General features: G+C 37.5%; 1 protein-coding gene across 1 annotated transcript in view; it reads left to right on the forward strand.

Annotated features, from left to right (window-relative positions):
* LOC103780985 (single-stranded DNA-binding protein 2-like) overlaps positions 1–24,285 on the forward strand; it is a gene marked incomplete at both ends in the record, with an annotated part of 87,108 nt that overhangs the window by 3,945 nt on the left and 58,878 nt on the right. Inside the window, 2 exons of the mRNA XM_008948690.1 lie at positions 412–473; positions 2,145–2,229. Of these exons, the coding sequence (XP_008946938.1) occupies positions 412–473; positions 2,145–2,229 (147 nt within the window). The remainder of the gene's footprint in view (positions 1–411; positions 474–2,144; positions 2,230–24,285) is intronic.

Raw genomic sequence — 24,285 nt, forward strand, 5'->3', positions numbered from 1 at the left:
AGTTCTACGGCTGCTCTGTTTTCCTTAGAGCAAACTGGAAAATCCTTTATATTGTTTTTAAGGGTGCTTTTTAACACCTTTTTGTTTGGTCATGCAGTTTTGACCTTAAAAAAATGCATGGTTCATCTGCGGAATGGTACAAAATTTGTCATTAGAACTGTATTCAAAATTTTAAATAAATAAAAAAAAAAATCTAAAATATGGTTTCTGAATAAGAAAAGCTTATTTTAAGTATTAGTTATATTCACAAGTGTAATAAAGTTATAAGGTCATCCAGATTGATAATGATAAAGCCGTTTATAACTACAGAATCTTCTTTCTCTTTTTTTGCTGTCTGCATGAATTATGTAGTGCTTTTTAGTCACAATGATCACAAAAATGTACACCTCTATTTTTATCATTTCGTTTTAGATAAGATGGGAAAAAAACATCACACTGGGGGAGCCCCCAGGATTCTTGCATTCCTGGTGGTGGTAAGTATCAATTTTCTTCTCTGATTTTTAGAATATGCTGATTGCTAGTTCATGCAGCTGGAGGGAAGAAATTCAGGTGAACATTGTAAAAGGAATGTGAAGAGGAGGCTCAAGAGCCATTTGCTTGTTAAGGAATGAAAGAATAAAAATTCAAATATTAAAGAAGATAAAGGTGTTAAATACAGGAGAAGAAATATCACATAGTCCATTGATAAGAAAACATCTTTTGAAGGAAGGTGGCCTTCCTGCGTTTCTTTCCTCACTGCCTGCCAGTAAATTGTGTGTTTAGGAGATCATTCTACACACCCTAAATAACTGTGTTTCTAAAAACCAGTATATACAGAGATTCTGCATATAGATATGAGTTTCCTCAGTCTAGAGTCCACATTCTAGACCCGGGAATAGCATATGAAAGTAATTAGCTGAACCCAAACTAACAGCCTCTTTGAGAGACAGCATGAAGTCGCGTGGGCTTGATGCTGCAGTGGCTGAATTTGCACAGTTTCAGCTCAGAAGAAGGGTAGACATGGGTTTGACTTGTTTTTTTTATGCATTAGACAATTTGCTTGTATATAGTTGTGTGCAGAGACACATTTGCATGTATAGAATTCCCAAGGAGAAAAGAGTGCTCATAGTAGTCGCTTCTGTTTAGGCATGGTATTTATTGGTGTCACATGATTTGAATATATCCAATATGCCTGTGTTTGAAAGATACAGAATGACAGAAAAGCTGTCCAACTGTCAGGAGTACAAGAATTTCCAGGTTTTAGAGTGGCCCCATTCAAACCCAGGTGACCGGTACAACTTCATGGAAGGCGGAATATCTTTCACTGACCTTTCTTGAGTATTTTTTAGCTGTGTGATGGAAGCCTAGCAAGAAGAACATGTCTCTTGTATCTCTGATGTCGGCATTATCCTTAATTTTAATTGTCTGCAGCAAAGTGCTCAAATTTTCCACAATTCCATATTATGGTGCTGGACTGTGTTGCAGATAATTAAGTCTAAACCAGTAAAGACACAGCTATGAAACACTATCAGATTTTGTTCTTTTAGTTGTTCCAGCATATACATAGTGTCATTCCAGAAACATTGTGTTAGAACTGGTTTGTGTATAACTCTCTTTGAAGGGGTTTGAGGAAGACTGGTGGGAGGACCATAATTGCCTTTCTCTCTTTATAACCTAAGAACATATCCATCTATTTCCTACTCTTGTCCATACACCTATTTCTGTGGGAACTTTTGTTTAAAACACAGTATCGGACCTTGGAAGAACTCCCAGTTTTCTCTCTAGCTTCTTGCCTTTTCATGTTATTACAAATCTGTCCCTTTCTGTGCTTTGTGGAAGTTAATTGCAGCAGTTGCCCGTGGAATGAGGTTAAGTCCAGTGCTTGAGTAACTGTAAACCTTGTGTGTCAGACTAGCATCTTGGTCTATACCACGGTGCTATTAAGGGAATACATCACTGCTTGCCTCACAGAACCACATACCAGAACTTGATTCCTCACAGATATTTTACAAAGCTAAGTTATTTAATAGAGGTGTTTTCAACCTTGGGTGAGGAGCTGATGTGTCTGTTGCTGTGTATGAAAATAAAAGTTTGGTGTACACACACCATAAAATTATACAAGTAGTATAATTTTCTCACCACCTTTGTACCTTCTTATTTTGCAGTGTATTTTGGGATCTCTACTGTGCAGCCCCAGAGAGACGAGAAACATGTGAACATTCAAGTGAAGCAAAAGCCTTTCATGACTATGTAAGTTTCTTTGTGTCTTTATCACACTTTCATTAATTGTATATATAAATGTGATAGAGCAGCATTTCTGCACAACAGTGGCTCAGAAGTGCAGGTGTTGGTCATAATAACTAAGTTTTCTCTGGTTATCTTAGAATTAGAAATTCCTAATTCTCTGATTACCCAGCACCATGTGATTAACTCCTGGAAACTATCTCAGAGATCAAAGTGTGCTGTCCCATGTATTAACCCAGAGTGCAGAGTGTTCTTCTGTCCCCACAGCCATGGACACATGAGTCGAGTCACAAAGGCACAGGGCAAATGGACAAACAGATACCTGCTGTCCAAATATCCATACTCTGTTAGTGCTGAAGAAAAGGCTGTTCAGTAGATGTAATTGCTTACCTGGCTTCTGTTCAGGACATACTGACTTAAAGAGTGATTGTTGTTCAGATATTTTTCTATTCTGAAATAGATATTTTTCATCAGCATAATAGACACTTAAGACTCACAGAGTGAGTTGAAGTGCAGAATCATCTAGTCAAAGGCAACAGGAAGAATAAAGGGCTAAAGTATTATGCCAGTTTTGATGCCTTTGAGACTTAGTTCAAAACACAACAGAGAGCTTGGTGGTAGTTTACCTGCAAGAACTGCTACTGCTACTAAGAAAAAAATAATTCTAGAAACTAGAGTCCAAAACATTGCAACTGCTCATCCCATTTTCTCCATTCTCATAATGCAAATGGAACTCTGCAGAAATGTGGAACTGCATTGCAGAGTTACAATTGAATTTGTACCATGTCAGCTCCTCTCCATCTGGTGATTCCATTTTTACTGACAAAATCCTTGGGAGGGTGACCACTCTGAGTTCATCATTCCTCTGGGCCATTGATGTACTCTAAAGAGGGAGTGTAACTATCTCATGATACAACTCGGAAACCTCTCTCCTGGGTGTTTTCCAGGTCTGTCTTAGAAATACTGTGTAGTTACAGCAGAAAAATATTTCTACAGATAAAATTAAAATTGGACCGCCATAGCCCAGTGTCTTAGAAACACAAATTTGTTAATCCAGAAATGAATCAGCTAAATGACCATTTTCCACTTCCTGTTGTCATAATCTGAAGAGCTAGTGGTCATCTTGCCTTAGTTGTAGTTAACAATGACTTACATGGTAAATGCGTCATCAGCGCAGTTAGAACTGTTCAGCATATTTTATTTACAGACCAATGCCACTGTAATACCCTCTTGGTAGTGGTTACGTTATGGCACTAACTAATAAAGGAGAGTGGACAACTTTGCACAGTCATATCTGGACTACACTGATCACTAGTCATAATTAATGAAAAGAAGTTGTCACAGAGAGGGACAAAGTTATAAGTTTTCCACACACAGAGATGTCAAGGTCAACCAACTTGGTAAAGTATATTCCTCAAATTAAAGATTAAGTAACTTTAAGTACAGTCATGACAGTCTTTTTTTTACCTGTTCTGTTTAAAGTATACAATTGTTGGAAAAATAAAGTATTTATCTGTTGTTTTGAGTCCTTTTTATTAGAGCAAGATTTAACTCCCCACTGAAACCTGTAAATGTTTTGAAATACTTTTGAAACAAAATTGTCACAGAGAGGAGATTTTCAATGAAAAGGTTTTTTGAAATCTAGAAAGGAGTGGAGTCCACAGTTCTTTAACCTTTAGAGTTTAATTGGTCAGTAATTTCACTACTGAAACTAGATTTTGAGGTATACTAAGAATTTCAGTACATGAATAAAAGCAATGAAAAAAAAAATGTTGACCTAGTGTCATCCTTCTGGTGTTTCTAACTTGCATGAGTCTTGCAACATTACTTGACTTTATTGCTTAGTTTTGTCTGCATTATGATGTGTATTGTCGTAATTAAAAAAAAAAAGCAACTTGAGAAAACAGTCAAATGAGTTCTGTGTGTGACTCAAATTGGGATTGTCTTAATGCTTGTTACTGTATAAAGCTTTTTTTGATGAAGGAAAAGTAAAATCACGGTATGCTTCTAAATGCACTTCAGTCTGTGTTAAGACAGGATGAATATATATTTTAGAAATAAATTGGTTTATTTTAGAAATTAATTCACCAGGTATTTCTAAAACCTATTCTTTCTCAGTCTTCTAAGTGACAGGAAAAGCTAGTTTTTGCATTATTTTTGTCACAGTTGAGATAATCTTGTCTAATACCTAGCAAGACTCATGGTCTTCCTTAGTGTCATGTGCTTTTTGCTTAGTAAGGCAAAATAAATGTATACTTAACATATATTTAGTATTTAATGAGTGTGTTATATGCTCATATTAAAGAATATGACAAATTGTTGTAAAATACAGCCAAGCATATTTCATAACATAGGAAGATGAACATTTATTAAGTGAAATCCTGACTCATGTAGCATTTTGCCACTGACTCCACAGGGGTCAAAATCCCATGACTGGTAAAGACCATTAAAAAGCAGGTTGCTGGATTCTGGCTTCTCCATCAAGTTTGAGGGGTCTGCTAAATCAAAACCCTTCTGTCACCTTGTAGGTCAAGTAGTAGAGCATTGGTAGCTGTACTCATATCTGAAAACTGTGAGTACGAAAACCACAGAAGGCTTGTTTATTAATTCATACTAACAATTCAAATGTTTGCAGTAGGTATGTGTTTTAGCTGACCTAAGAAACGTCATTCTTGTTGCAGGTGTGAGGGGTCTGGTTACAGCACACTTGTCATCTTTATAAGTAGGCTGTATCAGCTGAACCAGTATCTTGTCTGTCTTTGCTTCTCCAAAGAGAGAAAGGTTTAAGAGTGTTTGGTGAAGAAGGAAAGCACTTGCAGATGATTTAATGATTTGTGAAATATTGCTGCCTCATTCAACATCGTTGTGAGCCAGTCTGGAACACACACAAGCTGACTCATAAAATGAATAGATAGGGAAAATTTAAAGTTTTACAGTATCTTAACTATAGTTACAGAAATAATACCATCTGATCCCCTTCCCCCTTTCTTGGACAATGCATTTTTAAGAGATGAGGTTTGTTTCATTATTTACTTTGCCATAAGATTTCAGAATGTGCTTTGCTTACTGCTGAACAAAATTAAATATCTGCAGCTGTACTTTGTACATCTGCATTATATTTGGGTGAAGAGACTAGCAGGATTTTTCTTAGACTCTGTCTGTTCTGCTGGAGTTTTCCTCTGATACGAACTCTACCTAATGAAGCAAACTGAGTCGTAGCCTGTGTTCACCTATCAGTCTGTGCTACTGAGTCTGTTCCTGACTCTGTAAAACAGCTGCAAAAGCCAAATTCTTCTCGGTTACTATTATCTGAATTTTCCACTATATATGTGTACAGGTTTCTTTATACAGCAGCATCCCTGTTTTGCAGAGAAAGGGTTTGCAAGTACTATTTCATTGTGTTTGGATTGTACTAATACAACTTCTGATTTTTATCGAGCTGGTGAGAGGAGAGGAATCTTTCATGTCTGACAGCAGGAACATGAAGTGACTCTCAAGGTGGAGACTGTAACTGCTTGCAGTACTAACAATGCTCATCTTATTAAAAAGCCAATAGATAGGAAAACAAAGGCCTAGTCTGGCTTTTAAAAAATATTTTCTATGCTCCTCTTGAAGTTAAGTGTTTGCAGCTCCTCCATATTATCTAAAAGGGATTCTATTTTTCTATTGAGATTTATAATTGGAAATGTTTTCTTCTGGGTGAACAAGGTTATGAACTCACTGGATACGTTTATATAATATATTTTAGGCTTCAAGAGACAGATGCATGCCAGGAAAGTGCAGGTGCTGGATCAGGGATATAGGTTCTGGCCTTGAAGTTTGCATGTAAAAGATTTAGAATTAGAAGTTATTTACATTTCAGGTAACTCAGGAAAGAGCACTGGTGCTCACATACCTAGGCTATTAATACTGCAGGCCCTGTGGTAGGGATAGCTTTTCTGAAGCAGAGGAGCCCCCATGTTTCTTTCCCAGGTACCTATTACTTTTCCTAGAGAAAAACTTCTGTGTGCTTTGAAGTCTTGTGAAAAATCATTTGCTGCGAGACAGAATTTAGTCTTCTATACAGTAAGTTTTTCTTTCTTCACAATGTCCTAAAGAGATCTCTTCATCTCTCTAGTTAAGATCTCAATTCTCTGCGTTTTGAACTGAGATCTTCTGTTGAGAGAAGCAAGTTCCAATGCACATCTTGTTCATGCCTTCTTTCCACTTCTTTAGAAGCTGAAAATGTGCTGAGTCCAAAGGAGAAATAAAACATAAACCTTGTGATTCCTCAGAGAAGAACTGATTTTTCACAACTCCCCTATTAATGAAGTTCTGACAGCCACAAGTGATCATTCTCCTCTTCCTCAGGCCTGGCCATTCATTCACATCTCTGGACTCTGGGTTTGGAGGGCTGGTACCTGACAAGTCCCTTCTTACAAGATAATTTCTGTACATAGTTAAGATATTTCTACAATCCAGAAGCACCTATGTCTCTCTTACCATTCTGACAAAGGAAGTTCTTCCGTGTGGTGTTGGTGCATTAATTCTCACAAGTAGCTATAGTAAAATCTTGATTATTTTCCAGGTAAGGTTTTGTTAGTGTCTTCTCTACAGCTCTTTGAAATATCACTTTTGGCAGGAGTAAGGGTCTATTGTTTGTTTTTGTGGCTCTCTAAAAAATGGCAGGTAATTTACAGGATAAGAAAAAAGACACATTCATTGCCCCAGAGATGGCAAAGAATGGTCTCATGAGCTGGTATTACGTTTCCACCTGATTTTGTTAGCTCATTTTAATAGTGAGCTGTGTGACAGGGAACTTAGCTTTATGTGAAAGTTGTAGGGTATATTAAAGACTATGCTATAACCAGTTCTCTCCAGATGATTCCTTTTAAAGGTCATAGTGATATAAATAAATTTTTTTCTAAAACTTACTGGGCATAGCATTTGGACATTCAAGATGGTTGCTCTATCTCTTTGTGAGTCTTTCATAAGAACAAGATGGGTCTCTGCTTTTATTGCTGTATTTTATGGGAAAAATTAATGCTTTCTTCTCAGGACCCATCTTCCCTCAGCAGAACTAGGAGGCACTTGCCTGCCCTAAGAGCTCCAAACTCCCTGATTTATCATTAGTGGTACTCTGAATTTGAGGGGTTATGAATATATTTACATATTTTTAGGATTGAAGATTACCATGAAAAGCCTGTGAGAACATGCTCTCTGAAGGTATCATTAAGTCTTTGTTGGAAATGACCTTAAATTTCAAGTCTTATGTTCCCACAGCACAGTGAAACTGTATTTTGCAAACAAGGGCTGCTTTATTCTAGTGTCATTTAGCTACCTATTTTTACTTCTAAAACCCACACCAAACTGTCTTTTAGATGCAGATTTTTGTTGATCTAAACACATGGAAGCTTATTCTGTTTCAGGATAATTTCTGAAAATGTATTTTCTGGCTCTGTTCCCCAGATGGTCTGAGTTCATGCTTAATAGTAGTCAAAATATTTTCCAGGCAGTCTATCACAGAACCTTCTTCTCTGCCTCTTGTGTATCAGGAATGGTAGAAGTTGGTGTAGCTGTTGATTTTCTTGCCTTCCCTAGCTCTTGCTACGGTGATTTTCTCAGGCAGCCTAGCTGAGGCAGCTTGTACTTCTAGAACCTCTCAGGTTTCCTGCCTAAAATCGAATTCTAGATCTGGTTTCCAGCTCTCTCTTTGTGTGGAGAATGTGTGTTAACTCCTTACGCTTAAAAGAAAATTCAGAACAAGTCCCAAGTGTGGAAGAGTGAGAGGTGACAAGTACTGGGGGAGGAGAATCAGAGATAATCTACAAAGTGCTGAATTCAGTGTCACTCGTGGGATGAATGCCAAATTGTATTGCCATGGGATTATGAAATGTATGGATCCATGAATTAAAGGAACAGATTTCAGATCTCTGAGCAATTGATAGCCTTCCTGCAAACTCAGGGGAACCTGTCTGTGTTCTTCTCTGTTTTTGATGTTCTCTGTGAACCCATGGGCTATTCTTAAAAGCAGAGGTTTCCAGGCTCAGCTCTGTGGGTAGGTGAGTTTTCTTTTGAGGAGTATCTGCAATACCCTACATAGTTTGTACTTGGCCTGCTTTCCTTAGTAACGATCAAGGGCTGGTTACCCTTGCAACCAAAGAGCAAAGTACCAAAAGCAGTACTCTAGTCTTAGTCATCTGTTAATTCCTTACATGAGTTCTTCAGACTTCTGGAAGGCTGTTCACTGGTCATCAGTATATCTAATTTAACCTTCAGAATATGTTCTTCAGACATGTTATTCTTTCTACTATGTAGGTATTACCCTTGTCCACCTAGAAAACAGGTTATTTTTGAAACTAGAAAAAAAATATTTTAGAGAAGTGGCCATAGCATGCTTTTCCACATACTTATGTGGAAATGTAAAGCGTCTCCTTCCGTACAGTCCTTGTTAAAACAAGATCCTTTGGTTTTTTTTTCTCATGTAAATAATGTTCATTTTTAAGTATGAATGGAATGCATTTCTTTACTGTTCTTCTCATTCTTCAGAGATCGTGTCTCACTTCTTAGTGCTCAGGTGTATGTATAGTAAAATGTACTCCTAGGTTTGAAAGTAGAAGTGAGACTAAAAAAGTCGGGCATTTGCTTTGAAATTCCGTATCTGAATACATTGACTAAATCCATATGGTTAAAGATTGCACTGGTCTATGAGAAAAATAAAACAAAAAACCAACCAACCAAAAATTTTGTGCAGAATACTTAATGTGACTTACGGGGTGGTAAGTCCTTGCCTTTCTCATATGTGCCATCAAAGAGCTGTAAATATGAAAAAAGTAATAAATGTTTAGAATTCTTGTCTGCCTTCAGTTGTCAGTTGTGTATCTCATATCAGACGAGCTAAATGTCTTCGTGGGATGAGAGTACTTAGGGGAACGTTTGAAGAGGATGGTGTGGTTAATAGTCTCAGTCTTACACATCAGTACTGGCAGGACTGTACACAGGGAAGCTTAACTTTATCAGTCTCTTCAGCTCCTTTATTTTATTGCCTGGAAGATGTTCTTTAACACAGTTGTGTGGAAAGGACTAATTAAAAAACGTGCCTCAGCCCTCAGTCAGTCAAAGCAGGCCTCACTTTTCTGCCAAGCAGCATTGACTTGTGTCAGGATTTGGTCAACATATAAATATCTCAAAATGCTGCACTGTTATCTCCAGGACAATGAAAGAATTTTTCTTTGTTCTTCAGAAGTTTTCAAAGTTGAGAAATGGCTACTTTCCTTAGATTGTATTTTCCTTTTGCAAGAAAATACTTTTTTATTTTCTTTTTGTTTCTTTTTAAGAAACTCCCCAAGAGATTTCACATTCTTACATTTCCATGAAGATGATGTGCTCACTCTGCTCCTTCCATCCTCCTTCATTATTTCTTCCCATAGATTACTGTATAATATAATAAGATTTGAACTACTCTCTGTCACAAATGTTAATTGTAAGCTCTGGTTTAGAAATCTGTTATTTCTTACAGTACACCTAATTTTTTCTCTTTATAGAGGTAGTTTCACAGGTAAATTTGTGCAGTGCTTCTCTTTCAGCGCAAGGAATAAGCCATTTGCTTTAGAGATAAATGCAACATTTCCTCCCCAAAATTTCCACGCTTCTCCTTTCAATGGAAATTTAATTTTCTCAGAATTTAGAAGTAAAATGGTTAATTAGTTTGAGTTAAGTGGAAGCTTCTGACAGCATAAGGAACCACCATCTCCCTTGAAGGCAGTTTAGCTCCTCTTTCATGGTTCCAGAGGGAGGCAGTGGACATGTTAAGAGTGCCTTTTTTCCTAAGCACTGTTTTATGCTCCTTTTTCCTTGAAAACAACAGGAGATGAGTCTTTCCAATGAGGAGAGGTTTTCCGGGAATGTTCTGTGAGGAAAAGTACTATTTATTCAGAATAGAACACTAAAAATATTTATATACAGTATATGTAAAACCATGCCAAATTTATTAAATGAGACAAAACTTTATTTTCTTTTGCTCAGAGGAAAGGGAGAGTGTGTGAAGATTTAAGGGAGAAGTCTGGTTTGAGGAATAATGTGGAGAGCACAGGACGCGGTAGAGGTCAAAGGACTAGGGGAAGTGGCTGGAATGCTCAGGCTGCTCTGCAGCCTTCCAGAGGGGTTTAATTTTTACAGTATACAGGTAGAGGTTTTTTTTTTTTTTTTTCCAAATGTTGATAGACACACTTAAATTACTAGATGCTTTAGTCCATAATAGATGTCTCTGTGGGTTCACTTCTCTGTGTTCCAAAGTCTAGGACTTTTCTTATAATGAAAATCAAAGCACTTCTGCTCTAAAGCTATGACCATATGTTATTGCCTGGAAGAAGGCTTCACTGGAAATTTTTGATGAGCTTCATGAAAATCCCAGGATACTGCATTTTTTTTTTTCCTGCCTGATTGTCTTGATGAACAATGGTTAACTTCAAGCATTTCTCAGACTGATGTTGAAAGTATGTTAGTGTAACATTTCATGCAATACTCTCAGTGTATTTGGAATAGAACTCTGCTGATTCAAATTTTAAACATCTTTTGTTTTTCATCTGCTGTAATGGATTACTTATGCTAACTCAGCAAAATTTGTTTAAGTTTTAAACTTTATAATTTGGAGTGAACTCAGAATCACTCTTTCAATAGAGAGGGGATATTTTTTTCTCTTACAGGTAATAGCACTTATGCATATACACATTTTGGGATATGAGTTTTCATAATCTAATATATAAAAGTGTAGACCATATGGATCTTGGATATTCCATCAAAAGTTGTAGAAAATTTGCTTCTTTTGTATTTGTTTTGCTTTTAAGAATGAGAAGATACATTGCACCATGACTTTAAGTAGCATGGGGTGAGAAATGCCCTATTTTGAAACTTTGGTTTCAGTAGTTGTATTTAGAAACGTTATATTTACCACTGTTGACATAAAGATCGTTCTTATTCATTGCTTAGTGTACTCAGTATGTTTTTACAGTGCTCCCAAAAGTTATTAAAGGAGGTTAAATTGTAGCTTAGTAACATTGGGAATATTAAATTGACTAACAAATGCTCTGAATTTAGAGTTAAGGATCTTCTGACATTAATATTTAACACTGATTATGTGTAATGTTTTACATCAATAAAGTACTGAACAAACATTTGATCAATAGAGAACAAATGTTGGATTAAAGCCTTGCAACAACCAGCTTCCTCTGCATGCTCTTCCTCCCCCTCGCTGTTCTTTCTTCTGATGCTTTATTTTCTGTATCAGGAATTCATCTGATGTTTATAATGCTAAATGGTTTAGACAGCCTTCTTTCAAATGCTTGCATTTAGCAGTTCCAGTTTAGCTGGTGAGATTTCTCTCTGCACAGATTATGAGAGGGTATTTTGAAAACTCTGCAGAGGTGTGTGCCTGCCTCCATGTGTGCATCTGCACATAGCGATATGTTTGTCTTCACCAGAAGAATACAGTTCATCTGCATTGATGTAAAGCTTTTTCTTTTTCTGATACCCAGATCTGGCTTGATTTCACGTACTTTGCCTAGATGTATTCTTCTTCAGCCTTATAAAAAGTAGAAGTGAAAGTGAGTCTCACTTCTGCACAATATGTGAAACATGGATTTTGTAATAAGCTCGACTGCTCTGTTAATACGTCTAAGTGACTCATTTCAGACTTGCTTAACACATGCCTGGAAAAACCAAAGACTTTTAACTTCCATCTGCTCTCTAATATGATGAAAGATGAATCGTGAAGATCACAAATTGCGGGAGACATGCAGCTCTTAATAAGAACAGCTGAACAACAAATGCCTTATGAGAGGTGGTGAAAAATGAAGTAATGAGCAGGAAAGGCAGGCAAGCCTCTTGAGGGAACATGGATATCCATGGCTGACTAGAACTGTCACATCCAAACATTACACTAAATATGAGATGCACATTATGTAACACGAGTCACAGGGAACAGATAATAGTCTTTCTGAATTTTCTACCAAATTAATGTGTTAATATTACAAGCAATTGTGCTAACATGGATTCTTGAGCTTGCACATTATGTTTTACTTCAGTGGCAGTGTTCTGCAGATCTCCATATTAGAATATCTATTTTGCAAATGAGGTTTTGAAATATTGTTCCTTGTTTTGAAATCTTTGCATTCTAAACATGTTAACTTAGCACTGCAAATACGTAAACCTTCCATGTATAGAAATGCATTTAATTCCCATGTATACTATTGCAGAAAAAAACCCCATACATGTGTACCTAGAGAAAAATGGAGATTGTGGTATTATCAGGGAGAATCAAAATTAAGCTTACCTTAAAGTGAAAAGCTGTTCTGCACTTTGTCGTTGTAGGATGTTTCACTGTGTCCCCTTCTTAACTTAAGTGGACATCTCCATAGTGCTGTCACAGTAAGATCAACAAACTATACTTACACCCATTAGCAAGGATACCTATGAGGAAACTCAAATGCAGCAGTCTGAAACCCATCAGAGGCTAATTTACTCTGCCAAGAAAGTGGTATTCTGCATAATTCACACCAGAAGAGATGCATGGCCTGTCTAGTTAACTCTGACATAGTAAGAGGAAGACAAACCTATTTACAAGGTGAATTATAAATATTATATTCTAAGCCACAGAGAACCTGGAAAGCATTTTCTAGTTCTGCTTTCAGATCTGATCTCCATAAAAGTATTGCAAAACTGAGATTTTAGGCTATGAAATGTACAAAGTTCTTAACTATAAAATCATTAAGGGAAAGTAATCCATGAGGTGAGCTTTAATATCTCTTCTCTTCTAAGAGAGAGGCAGAAAAGTATACAGATAGTGTGTGTGCATGGAGTGGGCTGTGATGTTACGCTTCATAAATCAATTTTACATGGGTAAGATTTGCAGTGAGATTTGTAAAGGCAGGCACTTGAATCCCTGTGGAGCATGACCTTGTTGACTTTATCATAGGTCTACACAGATGTTGAGATCTGCCTGTACAGATCTGATGGCAGGATCAGGGACTTTGGCCCTAATCTGGCAAACAATTTAATGGTCAAGTAGCATTTTATGTGTGAATACTGTCGTTAAATTCACATGCGTGCTTACAGTATTGGGATCATAGGAAATGGTATGAAGACGGTGATTCATTCTTGTTTACTGACAAGTTTTAGAGTTATTTCTCAACACAGAAACCAATTAATAGTTAATTTATTCTGTTTTTTTTTTTTTTCCCTGAATATTTGTGCACAGAGAGGCCCTTTTCTGATTCCCTCTGTTGTGAAGAAAATCTTAAAACCTCTGTTTATAAGGACAAAACTGTTGAAAAAGGTTCCCAGGGTGACTCATATATCACTGCAGATATATGCAGATAAAGGTTTTTAGTCCATCCTAGGAGTTCATTTATAATGTTTTGTTTATTTTCGTGGTTTTACATTATTCTGTGTACAGCTTTCTGATTCCCATTGCCAGTCTCTTTATTTTTCTTGCTTCAGCTGCTTTCTTCTGGTTGTTACGTGGTGGACGTGTTGGGCTGGGGACTGACTGGTGTATCACAAGAGCATAGCTCCTACCACTCCTGAGCCAGCTCCAGCTGCAGTCTTGGCTTTTACTGGTTTAGAACAGTTTACATTATGCTAGTTGGATAGTTTAATTTAGCATTTGCAGTAACTGCCCTCCTCCCTTGAAAGATAAACAAAATTATAAATAAAAAGCCTCCTACTAACTGTTCTTTCTTTTGCTGTGAGATTGCCATCCCTAGAGCATTTGTGGAATCTTCTGTCCTCCTTGATGCTGGAGAGAAAGAAGGCTTCCACTTACTGTCTGCAAGGAAGCCTTTTCCCTTAACATTAGGAAGGAAGCTATGGATTCATCAACATCTCATATTTCTGTATTCCCTTTGTTGGTGGCCTTTCTTGATGCTTGGTTGTGGTGGTCTCTTGGAGTTTGGCTGCTTTCAGTAGCTAACTGAATATGTTTATTACTTGGAGAGTTAACATGGTGCGTTCTCTGTACCCACCATGAATATTCAGGCTGGGTTTTGTTACAAAGCTTTTCCCTGCTCTTAGCTAGTTTGAGGTTTAATCCCATGCCTTTTCAACAGTGAGAAACATAAAGAAAATTGATATTTCCTTTTCTGCTTAATAGGGGAAAAAAAGGAACTCCTTTACATCTCTGCTGTCTTTCCTGATAATTTGTAGAATTTCTTCTTCCTGGAACAAAATTGGTATTGCTAAATCTTTTTTTACAGCACTACAGTATGTGGAGGGTTTTGTTGAAGCTTTTCTAGTCCCTAAATCATGTTTCTTAAATTATACAAGGAACTAAGCTTTGATTTTTTTTTTTTTTAAAAAAAACCTTTTTTAGCCCTCTTGATTGCTTAGAAAACATGACCTGAGTGAATGATGGAAATGATTAGGTACCAAAAAAGGAAATTTCACCATTAATGTTGACATAGCTTATATTCGATTTCCTGAAATATAAATTAACACAAGAAAATGGTATTAAAGGCATGCCCAAGAAGGTGATTTTAAAAGAGGGCTTTAATAGGTTTTTAGTGTTCTGTCCTCTTATTAGATGTCATCTCATCCCATAGTGGTAGTTCTAGAACCTTTATAATTGATAAATATACATTTAAAAAAATATCGCTGAAACACAAAACCAAGTGTAACTTTCAGTTTTCTTACAATATTATGAACAGTTCATTACAATTTTATGAAGTAGAATCTGTAGTTTAAGATTCTTTTAAAAAGCCTATTTTTAGCTATTTAAAAATGTTCTTAAACTTAAGCATTTCCAGCTAAATTGGCTGTCCAAGGTGTCTGCTCCAGGCTGAACTCTTTTTTCCCAGTACCCTTCAGCAGAAGTGGCTCTCTGAGGAGATATGTATTATAGAGATATCTCTAGAGGGATGGGTAGAACAAAAGAATGAAAGATTGAACAACACTGTTTCATCTGGTGACACGGTTGCATTTTGTTGAGGGAGAAAGGAAAGGGTGAGGTAGCTCACCCACCATGGCCAAAGTAATTTTTAATGATATGACCCTTCTGTGTACTGGAAGCATTATTAAAGGCTGGCATCACTCTTTTGTATGTGGCGTAAAGACTGTACATGTAAATATTTCCCTTGCACTTGGTATACTTACCATCCCCTTGTGCCACAAGATGAAGCTGGAGGAATGTGTGGTCCCATTAATTGATGGAGTAAAGGTCCCACAGAAGAAAAACGTCTGCATGACCATGTAGTTACTGAGTGATTCACCATGCTTACAGGCCATTTTTAGAGGAAAAGTGGAGATTTGACATCCCCAGCAGCTGTTGGGGAAAGTGGTTGTTACCACGACCCTTCCTGTGAAGCTGGGTAGGAGGGTTCTAGTGGAGTTCTGCTGGGGACGCCTGGTTTCTCGAGCTGCTACAGGAGAAACAGCAGTCTGAGCACCAAACTGCAGAGCTGATAAAAACTGGTGCTTCTGGGAAGAAAAAGGGAAGTTAAACAGCTATGAACTTGGGTTTAAAAAAAAAGAGGCTGTGATAGCAGTCAGACATCTCTCAAGCTACATGGTGGCAGAGTGGGGTCCTTTTCTAGAAAGTATTTTTAAATACCTGTGTTCAGTTACGTTGTATTTAAATCCCACAGCAGGCACACAAATTAATGTTGTGTGCAACCTTCAGGTCCTTCCAGAAGGCCATCTTCGACTCTACCTCAGTCTTTGAAGCACACATCAGTGCCAGTTTGGGCTATGTTTCTGTGCTATGTTTCTGTGGATTAGATAGCCCTAACAGTGCATTTACTGTTGAGTGGCCTGTGACTTAAAAACTGTGAAATAAACAGAGGAGAAAGAATTATCAACTTTATATGTTTATTTTGCACTTCTTAATTTGGCAACGAACCAAACGCAAAATAAATCAATCTTAAAAAATAATTAAAAAGGCAGCTGAATGGCAGTACGTGCAGCACAATGCACTTCAGCTACCCCAGTGCGTCCATTCTTGCGAGCCACAGGGGATGGAAGCTAACGAGGTTCCCGTCTCCTGTTCCTGGGAAGTGGGGTTTTGTGTAACTCAGGCCCCCGCTGGTTCAAAAACAGCGCTGGCAGCGAGAGCAGGGGATGATTTGTTAATAGCGTTAACTGGAAATGGCCCAGTTAGCATTATTAACGTTATTACCATCGAGTCGAGGTTTGAGTGATGGTAAAAACCTCTGGTTTTGTTATGCGCCTTAAAAATATGTTTAAAGAAAGCAGGAGCTGAAAGAGCTAGTAATTTGGGCTCTGACGATTTTGACACTATGAATTAAATCTTTGCTATGCATGCTGCAAGTTTTTGCCCATATAGGTAGTCTGGAGGGGGTTCTTGTTTTGTTTTGGGTATTTTTTGGGGTATTTTTACTTTCTTGGCTTTTTTCCCCCCTTGAAAATCTCCAGAATATGCAGCAGCTTGTCCTGAAGTGAGATGAATTCCAGAGGTGCTCTGGCTGTTGTAAATCAGGCTGCCTATTTAAGAGGCTGAGTACATGTATAGGCATTAGGATGCTTATCCTTGTAAATCTTGAGGTTTATTGTTTCAAGCTATGGCTCAGTTTATACATGTGTCTGTAGTAATATCTTCGTTCTTAACAAATAGACATTTTTCTGATACAGTGGTAATACTGGATTAACCAAAAGGACTCTGTAAACCAGTCACGTAAAAGATGTAGTATACCCTGGTTCTGTCAGGAACTCCCTGGTTTAAAGACGTTATAGTAAAACATAGTAATTCAAATACTTTTCTTTTTTTCTTTTAAAATTACGTACTGTTTTCAGAATTTCAGGTTGAGAGCAAAAGAATTATTTCAAGAAATAGATCATAAAACATTTACATACTAGATTTCCTATTTATTAGTGACTAGAAGCCATGTCAGAAAATGTGTTCCAACTTTATTAAATGTGGTCTGGCAAATGTTGCAGTTGATGAGATACTGTCTTGATAATAGCAGAAACTGAATTATAGCTTCTGCACGTGTTGTAAGCAATTACACACAGCCATTACCTAAGCATGTATAGTGTATCTTCTCCTGGAAGAACAATTCTGTTCTTGAAAATTGCCTTTTTTTAGTAATTTCTGTGTTATGTTTTTGTTGAATAAGCAAACCATAGAGCTATTGAAGCAGCAAGTCTAAAATGCATCCGTTTTAGTGTTGTAGGTAATGCATCTTACTTGAACATTTTAAAACACTTGCAGTTGCACAGCCCTGGTGCAATTCTCCAGGCTGTGTGCTTGGTTTATTCCCAATGACATTGAATCTGTCCATCTGTAAACTTTCTTTTGGGTGAGCCTGAACTCTCTCATTGGCCAAAAAGCTGTTGCCTACCACTGTCTGCTCTTCCACACGTTAGGTTTTATAGGCCATGTACCTTTTGCTCTTCTTATGATAAACCCCTCCATTTTTCAGTGTTGGAAGCACAGATTTATTCTGGTTTACAGTTTGTCTCTTGAGGGGCTGACAATGGGTGTTCGGACTCTGTAGGTTCTGGGAAGCAAGCTCTTTTGATTTGCCCATGAATGTACAGATATAGACAAAAATAGTCAGCTTTCATACTCCTGGCTCAGTACCTTCCTTCCTGGAGCTTTACAGACATTGAGGATTGTTTGCCTTCTGTGGGATTTGTTCATTCGTCTGTTCATCCATCCATCCATCCATTCATCCATCCATCCATCCATCCATCCATCCATCCATCCATCCATGTGCTCTCTTCCTAATGTATAGTTGGTTTCCTTCTTTATACCACTGTTTCTCCCGTGTCATGTTTCTTGGATCTTTGATCCTCTATTTCATCCTCAGATTTCTAGCTGTGATTTTATTATGGTGACATTTGATACCTCTGGTTGTCTTTGGCAGAAAATCAGGTGCCCCAAAAAATACAGTTGGAGTTGTTTCCTTAAAGTGAGACTTCCATGGAAGATACACAGGTTTATCAGACCTGTCCTGGTGCTGGTTCAGAAGTTAAGTTAGGTACGGTTAGAAATTGTGCTGCAGTAGTTGGTATCCTAGATACTTTGTGAAACAAATATAATTAGTAGAACTAATCATTAAACTGGAGTGAAGTTGCCTGAGGCACAAAGGAAAAATAGTAACAGGACAATGTGCCATTTGTGATTTGTCTTGTTTTCAAGTCACCAAGGTGTAATAAATAAAAGTGATTGACTTGAAAAACTCCAAACATATTTATTTCTAGAGAAGAAAAAATACCAGAGTTTCTTAAGAGATGTTTTAGAATAGATGTGTCCTAAGCCCTCGTCAAGCTTTCCCCATGATTTTATCCAAAGGTTTAGTGCTTCTTTAGATTGCTTCTTTATTATGAAAGAGAAGGAAGCTTTGAACCCAATGCTCTTGATAGCCCTGTGGTTGATGAGGTGTAGTAGCATTTGGCTACTTGGTCAAAAGGAATTTCCATACTGGTTAATGGATATTGCACAAATTGCCAGAATAAATGGGGTAGCATAATTGTTGAATATCTACACCTGATGTTCTGATTCTTGAGTCTTCTGTGTGTTTCAAGTATTTCAGAATAACTTTGCCAAAATCTCACTGTGAATTCCAAGGGTATGTTTGGAGCTGATTCACATAGACCAGCTCCATACCCTCCACAGGGGTTGTGAGGATCTCATAAGGAACCAGTACAGAGGGCTCTGGAGCATCACTAGTGAGGGGATTAGCCAATTTGATGTGAGGACATCCAGATACAGAGAAGAAGGAGAGGAGGGGGGATTGCCATGTTTTGTCATGGCACAGTTTTTTATCTTTTGTTTCTTTCAACATACAGCTTTTTTAAATGCTTGCCAGATAATTCAGATAAAAAGCCCAAGGAGAAAGCTTCTGCAATTTACCGTTTAAACATTTCTGAAACAAATTGTTTCTTTGTTTATTATCTATTAATGTAGACCTGGAGGTGTTCCATTATGTAACCTTTCATTTCCTTCTGTGAATTACTAAGTACATGACCCAGTTACTTAACCCCTGAACTCTTCCATGCCAGGGCAATTCTTCAGCTGCTAGACAAGCGTGCTGCAGCCCAATGTAGCTCCTAATCTGCCCTTGACAATTGCTGTAACACTGACATTGACAGCTTGCTTATTTTGGGGAAATTGGTCAAATGCCTGTCTGTAGAGCCATCATTTTTGTTCTCATTCATGGATCAAGCAGCAGGAGGTGGCAGAAATCACATCTTACCTTCAGGCTTGTGAAATACTAAATTTCCAATAACCTAGGATCTGTCAACTTCTGATCTCTATGTGTGTGGAGAAAGAACATACATTATTTGGAAATGCCAACCCATTAGCACAGGTTTCCACTAACTGCTAACTTCAGCTCAGTTTAGCTTGCCCAATTGTATCACTTAAGGAAAAAAGTAATTGTATGATAAAATACATAAATGTAAGCAAACACATTTTCAGATTCAAAATGTTCAGAAAAGCAATACACCAAGCAAAAGTTTTCATCTGTGATAGTACACAAGTAGTTCCAAACTTTACCTTTAGCAGTTCTGCTTCGAGTCCATTTGACTTTTAACAGAGTCATTTTCACTGAAATGATCTTTCAGATGTAAAGTGGAGGAACACAAAAGAAGGCTTCAAAATCATAACCCCCCACTATTTTTCCTTCTATATTTTGTTTTAAAAGTAATGTGATGGACTAAAACCAAAAATACACTTGCTTAGCATTCATGTTATGTGAAAACCATCAGTGCTAGTGTTAAAGCAATAAGAGGGTTCTGTGAAGCTCAGGAATTCAGCTGACAGCTCTGATTTAACTAACTGGCACAAGTTACGTGAGATGCTTTTGGTTCCCCTGCCCTGGTTTTAGGGGGGTGCTGAAACATAATGATTTCCTCTGCAGATCAGTGAAAAAGACATAGTAAATAATACTTGGGAATACAAAGACCAAGTGACCACTCTGTGCACTCTTCCTTTAATGTGCACATAATAAATGAGGTGAGACACGATGCTTCTTTTACCTGTGTTTTCCTTGCATATGTAGTACTGATCGATCTCTACGTTTATTTACCTTTGTTTGAGATCTTAACCTTGACTTCTTACCTCTTAAGGCAAGTCAGTTAATACTTTTATGCCAGCTTTGCTGTGTGCAAACAGACACCTCCTCATACTGCTGAGTGACGTAATGAGCTGGTGTTTTTCGTCAGCCATCTAGTACCAGCTGGATGATGCCAGCTTCAGGCATAGGTAATTTTACTCAGATTGAACCTATGCTCTTGGCCCCATGCACAGCGGGAGAAATCCCTTGAGCTTGCTGATTCTGTTTTGAAAATTCTATTTTCACTTTCTCTATAGGTAAAAAAGGTAAGAAAGAAAAAAAAAAAAAAAAAAGACTTAGACATTGCTCTCTCAAGCATTCTGAAATATGTCTCAAAACTGACTGTCTGCTTTGACAAAATATGCAAATTTTCTTGCTAGTCTTTTCTTCTTCTGTCAGCCTACAGTCACTATTGTTCTGGTAATCCTCTGCTGTTAAGTGATTTTGGTTTTAAATTTTTTCCACTTTTTAAAAAAAAATCGGAACTTCTTTAACATTCTGTTTTGGTTCACAGCTGCTGTAGGCAAAGACACAGCACTGACATTTCTTTCTGAGAAGCCTTGTGTGTTATGCCTTCCCTCCAAACCTCTTCTGGCGTTACTGACTGTTTCAGAAAACAGCGTCAATTCCTGATATGCCAAGACCTCTGCTTTAATTTTTAATTCTGATCTGACAGGCATTCACATTCATTGCCTGTAACTGCAGCAGAATCAACATATTATTGTGTATGTTTGATGAACCATAGAATTGGTTCAGGTCTCATTTCCAGTTACTTGGTTTCTAAATGTTCTCTTTTGGGACCTAAACAGTGTTGTCAATATTTTTTTGTTTTAGTTGCTCAGCAGTTTGCAGCTTAATATTATCAAGGAGCACCTGCCAAAGTTAAGTGTTTGTCATGGAATGGAAGAAATTTAGATCTGGGCCCCATATCCACTATCAAACTATGGAGAATATTTGTCTTCTCATTTCCATGCTAGGTATAGATGAAACACAACCATATTCTTCATAGCTTGTTTTAATCTGGGGACTTCTTGGTAGCTTTTTAATTAAACAGCAACCCCAAAATTAATCAACTCATTATTATATCCAGCAAGTTATATCTTCTGCTTAAAGCAGCTGACTTTTTTTTCTCTTATTTGAATTCTTCTGGTGTTTTTTATTTTTTCCTTTTGTTTTTGAAGATATGCAATTAACACACACTGTGTCTCACAATGCTTTTTTTTTTAGATTCAAGGAAAAATGCTGAATTGTGTTGAATAGTTTAGATGCTGCACTACTTTCATACTGAGTTCTTGAACCAAAATTTTACCTGTTGTTTAGTATAAAATCCCTTTTTTGCTTATTAAGTTGTACTGTATGTGTACATGGTCCTGAAACTGTGCTACTGACATGAATCCTGATATGTAAAAATTTTTAAACCTATTGCTCTCCAGCAAAATCCAATTTCTTGTACTATGGCAAAATCCTTGGGAATTTCAGAGGCATTAGGGAGTAAATAAGAACATAAGTTGTCAGGATTTGGCTAATTTTCATGTTTGCTAACTTAATACCACTATAGTAGGGATTTGGAGAGTGTGCTGCAGGATTATTTGAGAATTGGGAGGTTTCAGAAAAGGCTGCAGTTTCGACTCTCAGAACAATTGATCAAGATCTAAGATAATGTTTTCTACAGGGTGAGATACTAATGGTACTGAATAGGCTTTTTTTTAAAAAAAATCAGCATTGCTACACCTGAACTTGACTTTTCAAGGTGATGACTGAATAAATAATTTTGGAGGTAGTTCTAGAGAAACTTTTTATTGTATTTTTCTTCCTCCCCTCCCCCAGTAAAGATAACATTTACTGCTGGATTGCACTACAGTGAAATTTGAATTAGATTTGCAAGATACATAAACATATGTATGTAAATATATCTGATGCGTGCTGGCATTATGGTATGTAGGTCTCAATATGGAGCTGTCTCTAATTTCAGTATTTAATTGGTGAAATGATGTGAACCATATATCTTTCAGCAGTACTTGTGTTGAACACAATCACACATTGCAGATTTTGTATTATCTTACTGCTCCTAACAATCATGGAGGGAGAAGGTGTGTATTTAATCCTGCAGCTGTGTGGCTGATGTGAGCAGGAGCTGCTTGAATGTTGATGTGCTGGGATGTAAAACTGAAGATGGGAAAATGACTGGTTGTGTTGAGAACTTGTGATGAGTCCTGGATCAAAACCACTTGCAGGTCAAGGGACCAGTAGCTTAGATGTGCAGAAATATCTCGTAAGCCTCCAGTTCTGCACTTATATGGTCTATGCCACTGGGAAGCTGGGATTCCCCAAATCAAAGGGGAGATTTCCTGGAGACAACCTATATTTTAAGGTAATTAACATTTCAGTTTTCTGCATGCTCACTCATCATTTCCTTTATTTTTCTTTCTGTCTGAGAGAAAGATTAAGCCTGTCAAATCCCCAGCAAATTCTGCTCTGCAGGAGCAAACACTGCAGGTCCTGACCTCTGTTTATTCTGACTCCTGGGTTTGTCCTCCTCTAACCACATATTTGAACAGAGCTCTTAGGTAAACTGTGCTGTCCTCTTTTTTTCACCCCTACCAGCTAGTGACCCTGGCAGTCTCCCAGCATCCGCTTCCTCCACCCCTGCTCTCATGTAGCACGGTATCTTTAGCGGAAATCCTCTGACCAGCCCGACTTCCTTTTGCTACAGATTAATCTTTTTTTTTTTCCAGCTCTGCCATCTTTGTCACTGAACAGCTTTACATTCTGACATAATCAGACCCCATAGTTACTATCTCAGTTGACTCTTCTCTGCTTATGAATCCATGCTGAAGTCTTTGGTTTCTCCCTCCCATCCTGTTCCATGTATGAAAAAAGTTATTTTTCTTAAAAATTGTAAAATAAATAGCATAATAACATAGAGTGTGATGTTTCTCCCCCTTTGGTTTGCCTTTACTTCTCCCCTTTCCTTATTTAATTTTACTCTGTCAGAGGTTCAAGATGAGGTTTTACCTATCCTACTGCATGTTACAGTCTTTCAGTCCTCTTTTCCTACATACTCTACATAACTCTTTACCTTTCTTTCCAGTCCCACCTGATTTTTAACAAAAGTTTCTCCCTTTTAAGAACACAGAAAAAATCTTGATTCCTTTTTCCTTAAGCTAAATTACTGTCTGCCACCAGCATTTAATCTCTTATTGCACTTGTGTGTGCCACCTCTCCTTTGAATGAGTGAGAGACCTTCTCTGATCCAGATTCCACCTGTAATGTTGAAGTGAAGTAAAAGTCTTGACCTGCTTTTGATTTGTTTCAACCTGTCCGACCTTTGGTGCCATTAACTACTTGGCTATATATTCACTTCATTTGCTTCCTGTCTTGCCAGATATTTGCCATATACATAATATGGTATTTCCTACAGTGATTTTTCCTTATCTCCTTGACACCACCTTCTTCTTTTCAGCAGCTTTCTGCTCTTTTTCTTGTTAGTATATTTGCTCTTACTCAAGTTCCAAGCACAAACCTAGTGACTACATTTATAACTCTACATATTTATGACTTTAAAACCTTTTCTTCCCCCAAATTATCATTCCGGGTTTTCTCTTCCATGTGGTTCATGTTGACTGAAAACAGCTTGAGATATCCTGTTTCTCTCTGCCATCTTCTTCTTTAGCTTCATGGAGCAATAGACATTCAGCTTGGCCGTCAAGACTGTAAACTTCATATCATCTTTGGCTTGTTCTTCTTATCATAACCAGATATGCTTTGAGATTGGCAATTATTTCCCATTTACTGTATATATGCTCCTTCTTGTCTTTCTGTACAGCTAAAACTGAGTATCCTTGATTATAAAACTGTGTTTTTCTCTACCCTTAAAAAATTTGGGTTTGCTCTACCAGTATTCATTTAAAATACTGCTCTCTTTCTTTGCTACACACTGCTGGTTGCCAATTCCATGTTTCTTTCCATCCCTTTCAGAGATCACACTTTTGTGTTACCACTTACTAATCAA

This window comes from Merops nubicus, unplaced genomic scaffold, assembly GCF_000691845.1.
Source record: "Merops nubicus isolate BGI_N331 unplaced genomic scaffold, ASM69184v1 scaffold21381, whole genome shotgun sequence".
NCBI classification, from domain to species: Eukaryota; Metazoa; Chordata; class Aves; order Coraciiformes; family Meropidae; genus Merops; species Merops nubicus.